General features: G+C 40.5%; 1 protein-coding gene across 3 annotated transcripts in view; it reads right to left on the bottom strand.

Moving 5' to 3' along the window:
• cacna1ha (calcium channel, voltage-dependent, T type, alpha 1H subunit a) overlaps window positions 1–14,760 on the bottom strand; it is a 58,716-nt gene that overhangs the window by 29,041 nt on the left and 14,915 nt on the right. For all 3 annotated transcript variants that reach the window (XM_072369614.1, XM_072369615.1, XM_072369616.1), the window contains exons 7-14: window positions 13,596–13,834; window positions 12,943–13,478; window positions 9,249–9,415; window positions 8,782–8,976; window positions 3,553–3,704; window positions 3,248–3,433; window positions 2,994–3,111; window positions 850–1,005 (exon numbers count right to left, since the gene is read on the bottom strand). In XM_072369614.1, coding sequence (XP_072225715.1) covers window positions 850–1,005; window positions 2,994–3,111; window positions 3,248–3,433; window positions 3,553–3,704; window positions 8,782–8,976; window positions 9,249–9,415; window positions 12,943–13,478; window positions 13,596–13,834 — 1,749 coding nt within the window. The remainder of the gene's footprint in view (window positions 1–849; window positions 1,006–2,993; window positions 3,112–3,247; window positions 3,434–3,552; window positions 3,705–8,781; window positions 8,977–9,248; window positions 9,416–12,942; window positions 13,479–13,595; window positions 13,835–14,760) is intronic.

Below are 14,760 nucleotides of genomic sequence, written 5' to 3'. Positions count from 1 at the left end.
CCCATCAGTTTACCACGAGAGAGACAAATTGCAGGGGCAGAACTCTTTTAAGTGTGGCATTGAGCGCAAACACATTGAAGTGGACACCCAGGAGCAAACATAAGTTAAAGAGTTAAATGGCAAAAAAAAAACTGATTATTTGAAATCATCAGAGGGTGTGTTGTAAACCCCTTTAAAAAGCAGTGGTGGCTTAGTGACATGACAGTTTCATAATTGAGATTTTGGACTAGAGGCACTTCGAGAATTCCCATTGGAGTTAATTAACAGTAAGACAAGGCCCTAGATAGGAGGCGCACAGTTGTGGATGAGAAAGGGATGCGTTCAGGAAGAGGATGTTAGTATATATATCTATATAGACATATAGATATATATCTGCTTCTGCTAATATTAAAGGCATAGAAAAAGTCTATCTTTCTATGTAATTACATGTGTGCTTTCCTTTTTTAGAAAGGACTGCCAAAATGGAATAAATAACAGAAGAATGATGCTGTTGATAGCATTATCGACATCTTCACTAATTTAACTGACAACATACATATATACATACATACAACCAATGCACTATTTTATGCAGAGATTTTTATAGCACCTTTGGATTGCTGTCAATATCTTAACAGCAAAGTGCCCCCAAAAATACAAACACAAACACTGAAAAATTGACATTAAAAACTAAGCCTGCATCTCAAAGTATATTCAGATTAAAAAACAAAGCATAATTAGGAGGGAAGAGGTCTTTATATAATATTTTATTCAAACCTTTCAAGATGCATGGTGATGATGAGTGTAGCAACAAATCAAACAAACCTGAGCTCATTATCGTATTCAAAAAGCCAACCCGGTCGTTCTCACCTCAGCCTGGAAGCCTTCAACCAAGATTGCAACTAATAAGTTGAAGAGCACATAGTTGCCAAACGTCATGAGAGCGACAAAGTAGAGAGCCGCCCATGGAGACGTGGAAGCCATGCCGTTATACAACACCACGTTCCAGTCCTCCTGGGTGAGAATCTGAAGATTGGATGAAACGCATAAAGTATGTAAGCGTAAGTAAGGAAGGGGTGGAGGGGGAGAGATGGATAGAGGCAGTAACAGAGAAAGACAAAGAGAATGTGATGTTTAGTAATGTAAAATTAAAAACCGAATCTGGTCCAGATGCAGCCAGATGAAAAGCAGCAAAAGCATTTTGATTTAAGAAACCTATCAGTTTGAAATTGTGTGTCCACAATTCAAGATCCAGTATGAAAGCCTATTCCGTCTCTGTCCACACTTTAAAAACTGTGCACACAAGATAATTCACTCTGCTATTTGTCTGCGCAATGTTCGGGGTGTACTCTGGTCAAATGCCAGAAAGCTATGATAAATGTATAGAGGGAGTGTAACTTTGTCACATGACAGTCAGCTCTTGATAAAATGCTTCTTCAGCACCAAAGAGAGTTCACTGCATTGTGTTCCACGCCGCTGCTGACGCATCCAGCACAGGAAAATATAAATAAATAAAAAGAAAAAAATCTATCTGCTGCAACTGAACGACATCTCCACGGGGGAGGGAGAGCAAAGACTCAAACATATTGGTAAAAGAGAGATAGTGGATGTAGTTTAAGTACAATTTTCATAGCATTTGACCAAAGCTCGGTATGCACTGCATGATTTTTGTTTAGCTCAGCAGCCAGTAGTAATGTAGCCTGGAGTGATGTGTTCATCAATCCAACACTGTTACCAAAATCATCTTTAAAAGAGTCTGTTGAAGCCAAATGAGCAAAGCGCATCTCATGGCATTCGAAACAAAGAAGCAAATCTTGTTGAGCTGTGGCAGCAGAAATCTTGCCTGTTTGAGTCCTCCAGCTCATAACGTGGAAATGCAATGCCTGGGAGTGTAGAAAACCAGCTAACAAATTAATCCAAACCTTCATAAACAGCGTAGTTTAACCCTTTTTTCACGCCAATGTGAACCTGCTCTATGCAGTTTCACCGTCCTACAGCTCAGCAGGTATCATCATCGTGCAGCCAGCATACATCAAACATGATGTCAAAGCCAAGGTCATTCGATGCCTTTTGAACAGTGTGGCTTGCGGGGAATATATGCAGTGAGCAAACTTGCTGCCTTAAGAGCACACATGCATGTAGGGACATTTTAGATTGACTTTGACATTTGGTTTGACTTGTTAGACCCGATTAGGACACAGGGCTACTGGGACAAATGTCAGGCTACTGCAGACATCCAAAATGACCACTGTGTTTCTTGCATGTCAATTTTCTAACATTTTCAGATTCAGCAACATGTTAAAGGAGAAGACCAGTGGTAAATCTGTTTTACTTATTTTTTCAGATCATGCATGCCTAAAAAGCAGCAATAAGATTCGAACACAGCACATAGGGGGGGAAAGTGATAGATAATCATGAACAGCTTTTTTTTTATCATAGAGTAAATAACACAAGATATTAGTTTAGTCTACGTTTAAATCCAATGTCATCTGTGCTCAGCTCTGCTGTGATCAATGTGCCAAACTTCATCTGTCAGTGATGCTTGCGGCATGATTGATCAAAACACACAAATGTTGTTGTTTTTTTAAATCTTGGCCTATGGAGGTGGATTTTGTGTCAGATCATCAATTGTGAATGATGTAGAGGGTGGAGTGCTGCTCCAAGCGGTGCGTTATTTCAGTAGTCTCATCTTAAACCCCCCTTTTCCAGTTTTTATAGGTCAGGAGGTCGTCTTCAAAAAGTCTCTTCGTCTTCTCCTAAACCCATTGTACTGAAGCTTTTATAAGACGTGTATTACCACCGAAGCTGGAGATCTGATCTAATCATGGAATCTGATCACTGGATGATTTTATGAGTCAGAAGAAAAAAACAACAACATCAAAAAAAAAAAAAAAACTCGGTGAGTAAAAGCTGATTCATAGATGACCAAAACCTAAAACAGGGAAGCATCAAATAAAGCAAAATCTAAGCAGGAGGGCAGGGACCATCTCTGGAACGGGAGGTCAAAAACTAACCTGGAATACAGTTACGATCGCCCAGAGTAGAGAATCAAAGTTCTTGCGGTCAGGGATGGTGTCTCCGTTCTCCATCGGTAGACTGAATTTACAACCAAAAAGATGCATGCCCAATATACTGCAGAAAAAAAAAAAAAATGCATACATAATGATTTAAACCTATGTAGCCAATGGGGGAAAACAATATTTTTATAGTCATGAAAAATATGCATTTTTCTGCAACACAAACAAGCTGTGTTTTTATGTGTTTGCACCTGAAAGTAAAGATGAAAAGCATCAGTAGCATGCAGAAGGTGGCCACATTGTCCATGGTCTTCATCAGCACTACCAGCTGTCTCCTCAGGGCAGGCAGGAAGCGAACAAGCTTCAGCACCCGCAACAGACGAAATGTTCGCAGGACCGACAGCCCACCATCGGATTGACCAATTATCTCCCACACACTGAGGAGCACAAACAACAAAGCTTATCTTAAATACCATTGGATGAGTATTTCATGCACTAACAACACCTGAAACTCAAATGCATTTATGGGTAAAAAAAATAATGGGAATGTTAAGACCTGATGATAACTATGATGCTATCGAAGATATTGTATGGGTTCCTGATGTATCCAAACAAGCCAAAAGCCAGCAGCATGAAGCCCATCTCCAGGACAAACATACTGGTGAAAACGATATTACTGATCTCTAACACATCAGTCAGTTCTTCAGGCTGGAGGGAGAGAAAGCATGAGAATACAAGAGAAAGAGAAAAAGGAAAGAAGACAAGAAAGAAAACACGAACAGTTTTAAACAAGATTAAAATCTCCACTCTTTTAACCCTGTGCTGTAAAACCTTTTTTGTCTTTGTGCCCTGAGCTGAGGCATTATCAATCAAGGTCAGAGCTGCAGTCAGGCCCAATCAATCAACGTGAGAACAACAGCACTAATATATCACCGCTGATCTACTCCACTTACCTCACCGTATGCTCGGCGATCCAGCAAAGATTTAACTGAGCCTCCTAAGCCCACTATAAAGCATTTAGTCAAGTCTTTGTATGAAAAATGTAGCAATTTTGTGCTCTGCTAAACGTGCTCTGGGACGACATCTGCAACTTTTTGCCACGGAAGCAATTTAGCTTAAGCTGAATCGGTGATCTAAACGTGCTGAAGTCATTGAAAAGATATGACAGACTCTACCATCCAGTGGTGGAAGAAGAACTCAGACAGTGTCCGAAATATAAAAAAAATATATGTATACTCTGATGAAAGTAAGTCCTGCAAGAAAAATTACCCCAAAAATGTCAGTATAAGTGTTAAGTAAGTATTACTATCCAGAGAGGGCTGAAAGTTTGGGAACTGTGTGTACATTCTCTATTCATATGCATAAATGTGACCAAAAACATCAACAGATTCTCACTCTAATATTTTTCCTCATCGGTTCTTATTCCACTTCAAGACTTGAAAACATATTGATGTCTTCGGTCAAACAGATGGAGAAATCCCTAAACTCCCAAATTCTCAACTCCAACCATGAGATCACTGTTTTGACTGTCTGGCAGGTGCATCACTTTATTGTAATATAGATTATCAGCACTACAAATGTATTGTCCAGGCTGCACATTGCTGTTTGAACTGTTGGGGTTGATGCTAATCTGAACTCATTCACACAATGTTATTTCTACAGGGACACCAGGGCAATCTCAGGGGATCGGGAGGTGATTAATGGGAAAAGACAACAAGAAAGTTCTGCTTCATAAAAGTGCTGATCTCAAATTTTGGTTGATACGTTTCATTTTGGCAACGTTTTTCTCTACAATGTAGTGGGGTGGAAGTATGAAGTTGCATAAAATGGAATTGCTCATGTAAAGCACAGGCAGCTGAAAATAACACTGAGGTACAGAAGCTGAGTAAATGTACTTGGTGATTTTCAACCACTGCCGCCCACTTCTCCCAAATATATCCCGTTAACTTCCATCCATATCAACTTGTGTGTTGGCTGCTTGACAGAATATCAGAGATTGTCAGTTTAATTTCTATCACGTTTCACATCTGATTTCACACATCGTGTTATTGCCTGGAAACGTGGTATTTGACACATTTGACGCTAAAGTCTGCAAATGGTTCTACTTTTAAATTGGTATAAATGTCCGAATCTGACGCTCTCTTGTAAAAAGAAACCTCTATATTCTGCACCATTGGCTGAAATCTCATGTCGAGGTGCCACACCCGCTCTAAATCTTAAAAATACTCCTGCAGCTGCTCTCCTTGAGTTATATTATATTCCCTTTTCTTTCTTGGATTTCATATTTCATTTGGACAGTATCATGATTTCTTGATAACAAGCTTTATGCAATCCCGAGATTCATATGTAATGAATAATTACAATCCTCAGGTGACTGAATCTTTATAAATCATATATTCATAACCTCCATATGCTGACTTACAGCAGGTACAGACTTACGCCTTTGATGCAGATTCTTTTTTTCTTAAAATGTCCTGCACTGGAGACTCATTAAAGCACCCTGCATTTCTTTTCATGCGGGGCAATAGTCCAAAAGCTATAGTCCCAATAGTAACCAACAAGCATTAGTCCCAAAGCCAATTTTGTATCCTGACCCATGGCATATAAAAGCAGGCGGGCCTTATTAAAGACTAACACTGGCACGATACATTTCTAAAATCCCACTATCTTTGTTAGTAGTTAATCCTCTTTCTTGGCAATCCTTTTCTGTCAGTATCCTGCAAAAAGATCCACGTTTACAGCTGAACACATTGTGCTTATTAATTAAACTTAATAGGGCTTCACAATCACTTACTAATAATTATATTTCATCAAAACTGTGGAGTCTTGGCCAATTCCCTCAGGAAAACTAAATTATATGCTGAATACAACTACATAACATGCTGCTGTAACCAAGTCAGGTCACTGACACTTTCGATCAAGCACAAGAGAGATTATCATAATGATTTCTGATAGAGGGCGCCATAACACAAAACACCACAAACCTCACCCCAATGCACCCCAAAAAACTGACACGCAGCGTCTACTTCCTGTTTACATCCTCTATCAGACAGTAGAGGTATGGGTTTCTTAACGAGAGCCTGTGTTTGATCAGTTCTGTGGGTTACAGCTTCCACTGTGCAGTGGCCTCTCCCTGCACACGTGTAAGTGTCCTGTGTCTACACATAGGTGAAAGGGGTGCTGCCTGCTTTGGAAAATCTTGTTGTTAAATCTTCTTGTGTGAAGATAGAAATGATAGAAATAATGCACCCTGGTATTACTTCCGTGCCCGTGCTGTGAGGAAATTAATTCCATTTAAATAGAAGAGAAAATAACTGTCATTGTTGTTTGTCAAAATGTTCCTGTATTGACTAACCGGGACATAAAATGCCTTGCAGCTCTTCAAAGCTAAAAAAAAAAGCTCTCAACAAGCTTTTCTCTTCAGCACACATAATACTGGACACACATATATTATTTTCAACAATGGACATGCTGGCATTTTCATTACCTTTGTGACCCACTGACTGTTCAGCAGGGAAATGAAAAAGCACACTGCAGAGGGCAGTTTTCGTGCCAGCTGATAGGATTATATATTCATCTTTACATTTCCACTTCACAGTCTGTGGAGAAACAGCAGTAAAGCGTGGTTTATATAGTAGGTCAAGTCAGTACAAAACAGCTAAAGGGTACAAAGCTTCGAGCCAAAGATCATGACACAGCAGTGCTTTGGTCGCTTCCCTGGTTTTGTTTGATGTAGAACTACCTGAGCAAAACTAATTTCAGCTGCCTGCCCTGGTTAATGACACGTTATGCACAGAAAGGTGACAAGAACTCATATAGTTTAAGGATCGTGAAAGCAGACTATTCTTAGAAAAAGCCCTCTTGGGCAGCTCAGGAGGAAGAGCAGTCGTCTACCAATTGGAAGGTCGGTGGTTTGGGCAAAAGCACTGAATCCCACGTTACCTATTGATGCGTTCATCGGTGTATGAATGCATAGAAGAAAGCACCGTGTAGTACTTAGATGTGCTGTGCAAGTGTGTGAGTGAAAGGGTGAATGGGGAATGTGGTGTTAAAGCACTTTGAGTGGTCAACTAAACTAGAAAAGCGCTATACAAGCATCAACAAATTATTTGTGTAGATATAGCTATTGCTCTTCACCTGAATTAGTCTCAAAGCAGTAACTGCTGTCTTTTTCATTACATTTACTAGACCGTGTCTATTGGGTATAATTATTGGTGTAAATTAAATAACATAATCATAATTTTGAATCCAGCTCTGCATCTGACGTTGCCTTTTACTAATCTGAGGATGAAAATCACAACAGAGATTGAGGATTTCACACACACACAGCTTTTGTTTCAAAGCAGGGTATAGGAACAACCCCCAGCCGAGAAGCAGGGAACTGACATAGATAAAAACAACCCTGACAAAAGCTAAAAGTGATGGGGACTGACATTTATCTGAATGTATTTTAGTTTTATGTGCCAAACTCTCATATGTACATTAGGTACAGACAGGATGCAGACAATGTTAACATTTAAACTGGAGTGCTGTGGTATTTACTGGCATTTCAAACAAAGAAACACAAAGCATGACTCTTTTTTCCCATAGAAAATGTTTAACACAAATTTAATTGAACCTTTAGGTTTGCCTTAAAGTTTGCTTTTGCATTTCTTTATTTTTGTGTGTGCATTTCAACGCACAAAGCACAAGAAAAGTGACATGTTAGTTTATGTCTGTGTAGTTTATCTCTGTGGGCAATTACCACCCATGCTGCTATTTCTGTGAGTCATTAAGCTGAATAGTAGAACATCGAGAAACCATGACTTACATTTGTATGTTGAAGTCAACATTTGCAAATTGTGTATATGAAGTCCCTTTGTCTTGAAGTATATAAAATCTAAAGAGTCACTTTAAGTGCATTGTTTTTATTTTAATTTTTCATAACAGCAGTCTATTACCAGAATGGAATCAGTCTCAACACAGCCAAAACAAGCTCTCTCTGCACATACACACACCTTACATTAATACATGTCTTCATACACCCATAGTCTAAAAAGTTTGGCTAGGTGTCACATATGGGGGATGATGAGAACTGAGGGGAGTCGGAACTCATACATCACACTTCAGTCTGCTTATGTGTGATTGTGTGTGTGTGGTATTACCCAAAGAAGGCAATGGCTCGCCCAGTTGCTCCTTATGTTTATACCACAAAGATAGAAACACACTCACACACACACACACACACACACACACTTGTCCTGGAGAGGGAATTTAGGGAGATGGAGGCAATGAGAGACAGAGGGGGAGGGAGGGGAAAAAAGGGAACAGAGCATAACATCTTTTTTTTTTTTTGTTCCTAAACTAAAATAAACAGGGTGTACCTATGTAATACACTTGAATGGGTCTAAAAAAATCTGTACAGTCGGTATGTCTCCGCAAACAGAGTGTGTGAGAGCGGGGGGAGGGGATTAAGGAGCAGCATTGTCTGAGCAAAACTTTCCAGATGTTAGCCAGAAAGACTTAACCAGAGAGAAAAGCTCAGAGTCCGTGAGGCTGCCCTGATGTGTGTTTTATGTGTGAGAAAGAGGAAGAGAGTGGGAGATAAATGGGTGCTGCACTCCTCCCCTTTCTTCCCATTCTCCTCTCTCCTTTCCTCTCAAACAATTTCAGACAACCGAATGCCATTTTCACACACAGCTGCCGACAGTTCTCGTCAAACCTCCCAGGTCTATCTGAGACCTCTAACGAGCCTGTGTTCCCAGAGACAAGAAACTGAAGCAGACAGTCACCCTCTCCCTCTTACCTGCTCGTGGTACTCTATCCCCATGCTGAGAGTATTGACGAGGATGGCAATCATAATTCCTCGGTTGAAGTATTTACTTTCCACAATCCTCTTCAGTTTATCCCTAAAGTCTATCCAGGCCCGAACAGCTCCATTTCTGCACTCGGCAACTCTGCGCCGTCTGAACCGACTTCTACCTCCTCGTAGATCACCCCCCTGAAGGTCAGATTTTTGAGTAATTTAATAATTACTTATGTTTCAGAAAATGCTTGACGTGATCATTAAAAATATGTATAAACAGTAATATTTAATCAGCTACATAAAATCCTAAATGGAACTGCTTGAAAACAAGTAATACAGAATCTAATTTTCATTCTATCTTCGCCTGGATTTTTACTGTCAGATCGGCATACACAAATTCAACAAAAATATTTCAACTCATCATCAATATTTCAACTCATCATTTGTCCATCGCCAACCATTCTGACCTGAGGGAAGTCATGTAGTCCGTCAGCGTCTCCCTTGCCTCCCTCCAGGTCTCCTAGTTCCAGTTCCAAGGTCTCAAGGCTGCGGGCGCATAGAGGGCAGCTGAGCAGCTCCAGGAGCAAAGGGCTGGGCACCACACCTGCCAGCTGGAACAGCAGCCTTTGGCGACCTGAAGAGAGAAAAGGATCGAGATGATCAGAAATATGTCGATGGGATGTTCCTGGCTGTCTTGATGTTGTTGTTTCTTTTGGATTAGCATTCATCTTTCACCAGATTCTCTCTAAATCTATTTTATGCTATGTGGTATATCTTGTTTGAACTTCAGTATAAATCTTTGTTTTTGTTAAACCCACTGACCCCTTATAACATGATGCATTTGCATAAGAGTCCAGCTGATTCATTAGTGTGTTGATTTTGATTTTCTATTACAATCCAAAAAACCGCAGGTAAAACTCTCCCAGTGTGAACAGCAGCTGTTGCAGAAGTAGAATTTGAAGCTTCCATCGGCGAGGTAGGACTGAATTAATCCAGGGTAGCTCAAAAAACAGGTAAAAAACAATCAGATCCTTAACGTTGGATGCATATTAAAAAAGTCTACACTCAAATCAAGTGGACATGGTTTTCCTCTGGCCTGAGGTGCTATTTACATATCTAGAATTGTTTTGGAGTGAGTTGATTGTTTTTTGAGACAGCGGCCTTCTCTTCATTAAATGACAGGAAGGTAATCATCTTCTGTTTCCTAAAGCAGCAAAAAATATATTTGTTTAAATAAAAAATACAAAAACTAATAGAAAAAACACAAGACTTGTGATTACAACATTGTGACTGAATGTAAATGTTAATGAGACACTTCTTAGTTAAGCTTAGCTATCAGGTCAGCTATGAACTTAGCGAGCTACCAATGTTTGACGAGGAAGACATTAAAAATGATCTTTGATATCTGTACTATCTCAATTGGACCTATTTTGTGTGACTCGCAGTAGAAGGATGCAGGTGAGACCGAAAAGGTGGCTGCTACTGTTGCAGCTCACTTGTGTCACAAAAGTAAGCATTTGAGGTGTGGGAGGAGAAGCGATGCAGATGATGGTTTTACTATGATAGAGGGAAAAACGTTCCTACAGGAAAATGTTGGGAGGATGGGTTGGAGGATGATCCTGAATTTTTCAAATGGCACTTTGAGCATCACAGCCGAGTACCTTCAACTGCATCGTATTTTAAAGTGATGCAGTAGTGTAGTGCAGACATCTCTATGGCCAATATCGTCAGAAATCCAGCAAATGACACCAATACAATTTAGGCAGATGAAGAGCACCACAGGACAGAGAAAAACTATGCATATCTAATTTAGGATGGGGGACTTTCCCTTTAAATGGGAGTGTAATAAACTTTTTATCCGCTTGATGTGAGATTTCTGTCAGAGTGACAGAAGAAACAAACAAATAGGGAGATATTGTGAGACATTGCAATATAATGCTAAGATTGGAAGAACACAGAGTTCTCAAAGTTTTGCACAAAGAGCAAAGTGGTTGTCCCTTTTCCATATCGAGCCAATAGACCGCCAGCTCTTCCACAGTACAGGATTCTGGCTGCCTGCGCCTATCCTCTGTTCTCTGACTAAAGCCTTTTAAAATCAGTACAGAGGAAATGCAAAGCACGACTTGGCTTGTGGAATCACCGGCTCTTAAAGAGCAGCTTCAATGACTCGTAATGCTGTTTACAGTCTCGCCTTATACCCAAAGCTGCAAAAAGGGTGTTGTGAGAGCTGTCATCATATGTCATTGTCTTTTACATCACGGCAATAATTACATTTTTCCATCTAGTTTTGACTCCAATTCTTGTCGGACTGTTTACATTCTCAGAATTTCTTTTAGCAAATTCCATCAGAGCAAACACAACACTTGCTGGGTAAAAACACCACCATATATTGCATTAGGGCTTGATCAGATTACAATTTCTCTGAAATTAGATTTGAAAGCTGGAGACTTGAAAAATAACTATTCCCAAGTACATTGGTGCTCATATGGTATAAAGGGGCTATTCTTGTAAAAACCGAGGTCTTTGACATTGAGTCATCTGACAACGCTGAGAGCAAACATTTAGAACAAAGCCAGAAATGTTCAAATGATTAAATGTATAATCTGAACACACAGTTCATATGAAATATGTTCAGACTAAATGTTAGACTTACTCTCCAAAGGATTCAGAGTGTGTTGATATTGGAGGTGTTTCGACTATCAAACACACTCAAAACCCTAATAGTGTCTTTCCTGAATATATTGTATCAGCTCACTTACGCCTGGAACAAATCTTAATTTTTCTTAATTTAGTTTGGAGTGTCAGCAGACAGAAGTGTTTGTGTATACAATGTGTGTAGTTGTTGGTTGTTTTACCCTGTTAGGACAGAACAGACAAGTCTTTTACACTGCTGCAGATTTTTCATATTCTTCTGTAACTAACACAGCACCATGCTGTCTCCCTGCGGTCTGTCCTCCATCCTTTCCTTTCCCGTGCCATATCCTGAACTAACCTCCTTTTCCTTCTCCTTTTTATCTATTCTCTCTCTTTTCTTATTGATCTAATTTATTTTTTCTCTCCCTCCTTAGACTCTCCCTCTGGATTCCATATCTTTAATACTTTATGCCGCTCCTTTGAACTCAATATTTTCTTCTTTCATCCTCCATATTTTTCAGAATACCATTACACACCTGTTTATGTTTACCATGCTTTGCACAGCCTACTTCTCCCTCCTTCTGCATCTCCCCACACACTGTGTTGATTCATTCAATCCTGGCCCTTTATCCACCTCTCTGCTCTGATGACTGTAACACTTGAGACATGGATTTCTTGTCAGAACTCTAAGTGCTGCTTAGAACACATGCACCAACACGCGGCACAGAGGCTACTTCAGGTCAAGCTCGGGTAGAGGAAACAGACACGTGCTAAAAGAAGGAGCAAAAAGGGAAGAACCAAACTAGAGATAGACGTGAGTGTGATGACAAGACCATGACAGAGCCCAAAAGTTAATCTAAGTCATCAAATGAAGTTCACATGTTTGGAAGCAGGGCTACGTCTAATCATCCAGCAAACATTCTACCACCTGGTTTCAGCACTGTTTGTCTGGTTCTTTTGACCACACTTTCCCTTTCCTTCATCTATCCATCCTTACATCCATTCATCCTATCTTTCCCTCCCTAATCCATCCACCTCGTCTCTACCTTAGGCATCCCTGTTCTTATCCATTCACCCATTCATCCACTAATCCCTCTACTCTCCTCTTATTTTTAGAAATCATCGGAGGGGTCTGCAGTCAGCTCAGGTCAATTACTTTCTTGCGAAGGAGCCCCCATTCTGAGTCACCGTCCCAGATGAGCCTATCTGGGGCTTTCACATTCATCCTTACTCACGCTCCCAGTTCTCCTTTGTACCACCTAATACTTTGACTCCTCACACAATCTTACACTGTTGAGGTGTGGTCCCTGCTGGTGAATTGCATAATGTTTAGGGAAATTAAGTGAGATTTGAAAAAGAAAGGACGTAAAAGAATTTAGCTTCTTTTTAGTTGTAGCTGAAGTTTTCAGGCTGTGTGGAGATAGCTGCGGCTTCCTTACGCTGACACCTTCTACATCACAGTTTTACTACAACAGCTATAATCCATTCGTGTGCCTGCATATTCATGTGGATTGTTTGTTTTCTTACTGTGCTGTCCCATCAACTGGTAAAGCTTGTTCAGTGTCTCTGTGTGTTCAGATGCTGGGTGGTTTGGTGGATGCTGCTCCGGACTTGGCCCGCACTGCTTTGAGTGAGGGGGTGGCGTCTTACTGCTGTAGCTGCACACAAAGGACGGTAGGATAGTTGGATAATTCATCCCCCCATTCAGTCTTCCAAGCAATGCCCCCATGCCCTGAGTGACAGCCAGATTATCGCTGCTGTTTCCATTTGTACTTCCTCTGCGAACAGGAAGCGACTTCATCTCCAGCTCCTCTCCTCCTCCAACATGTCCCTCTATGTCCATGTGCTCAGCGGTTACCACGCTGACGGTGTGCTGTCCCCCGTTGCTGAGGCGACAGTGCTGGTGCTGATGGTGCTGGAGGAGATTGTGGATGGGTCTCAGCCACAATGCACTGCCTGGTCCTGAGCCTCCGCAGCCTCTGCTGGAACCCTGGCCGTGCCCATTTCCACCACTGTTACTGCCACCCCCGCTACCGTTTGGGTTCACCTTTTTACGTCGTTTACTGTTCAGAGAAGGGGAGAAAGTAATTAATTATCTTGGCCACATAAAGTTCAACATGCACATAATTATTTACAGCAAAAACTGTGATGTAGGTATATTTAGTTGACATTCCCTGTACCTGTGCCATCCATAATACATCCTCTGCAGCCTGCGAGTCAGCTTGCGGTAAAGGTGACTAATGTAACGTAGCATCTCCTCATAACATGAGCCTGGTTCGCTGTAACTGGCGAGTGTGGAGTCATTAGACATGTAGCGAGCGCGCTGCTCCCTCATCAGGGCGTTCTCTCTTTGCTTTGTCTCAGAGAACTGGGTGGCGATGACCACGAGGCACAAGTTGATCATGAAGAAAGAACCCACCTGGTTGGGAGGGTAAAGAGCATCCACAGAGAAAGCTTCATAAAGTGAAAAAACCACAGAAAACCAGATTTCTGAGCAGCTGTGACGTGTCGCCCAACGTGCAGATAGTTGCAATAACTCTTCAACCTTATAGTTGGAATACAAAATCAACATAGGGAGGACTTGATAGATTATTGATTTCAAGAACAACTTATCCTATTTTAAAGTGTAACGGGTGTAACTTTAATTCAGTAAGATTCAGAACAACGACTTAAGCTTGTATTTGGTCAGATGCTGGGATGTTAAAACTGACTAACTTTTAGAGATGTGTAAAATCTGAAATATGTATGTTTCTCTCTTTCTAACACTATATGCTACAGAAAGGCATAAAATTAGCATTCTCCACTTTTTGATATTCCTTTGTCAGACATTCCAATTTATCTTTAATACTCAGTCTCTAAATGAATATTCTTTTTGTTTTTTCTTTCAGTTCTTTTAAAAGATCTCCTTTGCTCTCATTCCCACTTCTATACCCACCAAATATTTCTGCCTCTCCCTTCCACTGCATAATAAACACTTCTACATCAAACAGCAGGCGGACAGGGAGCTCCATGCAAAACATACTCTAAGTTGAGACATTTGAAACCCCTCAAAAGAAAATGATCAGAGTCAAATCACGCACAATAAGAAGTCTACAGGGTTCAACAGCAATGGGGCCGTGCTCCATGCAGAGTGTACTGTTTACATTCAGAAAGGCTACTCTGAGTTTGGCAAAGTAGGAGTGAAATCAAAGTACCGGAATATATCTTTTCAAAAGAAACATGCGACAAATGTGCATAGTGGTTTTGGCATTCAAATTACAATTTGTGTGTATAACTTTATATAAAGAAGCAGGACAGTTAAAGAAAATCCTTTCACTAAATTTTGTTTGGTTTTAATCAAGTGGT

Source organism: Leuresthes tenuis, unplaced genomic scaffold (assembly GCF_036924035.1).
Source record: "Leuresthes tenuis unplaced genomic scaffold, fLeuTen1.0.hap1 SCAF_17, whole genome shotgun sequence".
Classification (NCBI taxonomy): domain Eukaryota; kingdom Metazoa; phylum Chordata; class Actinopteri; order Atheriniformes; family Atherinopsidae; genus Leuresthes; species Leuresthes tenuis.
The sequence above is the reverse complement of the archived record's forward strand: the minus strand, read 5'-3'. Positions and strand labels throughout refer to the sequence as shown.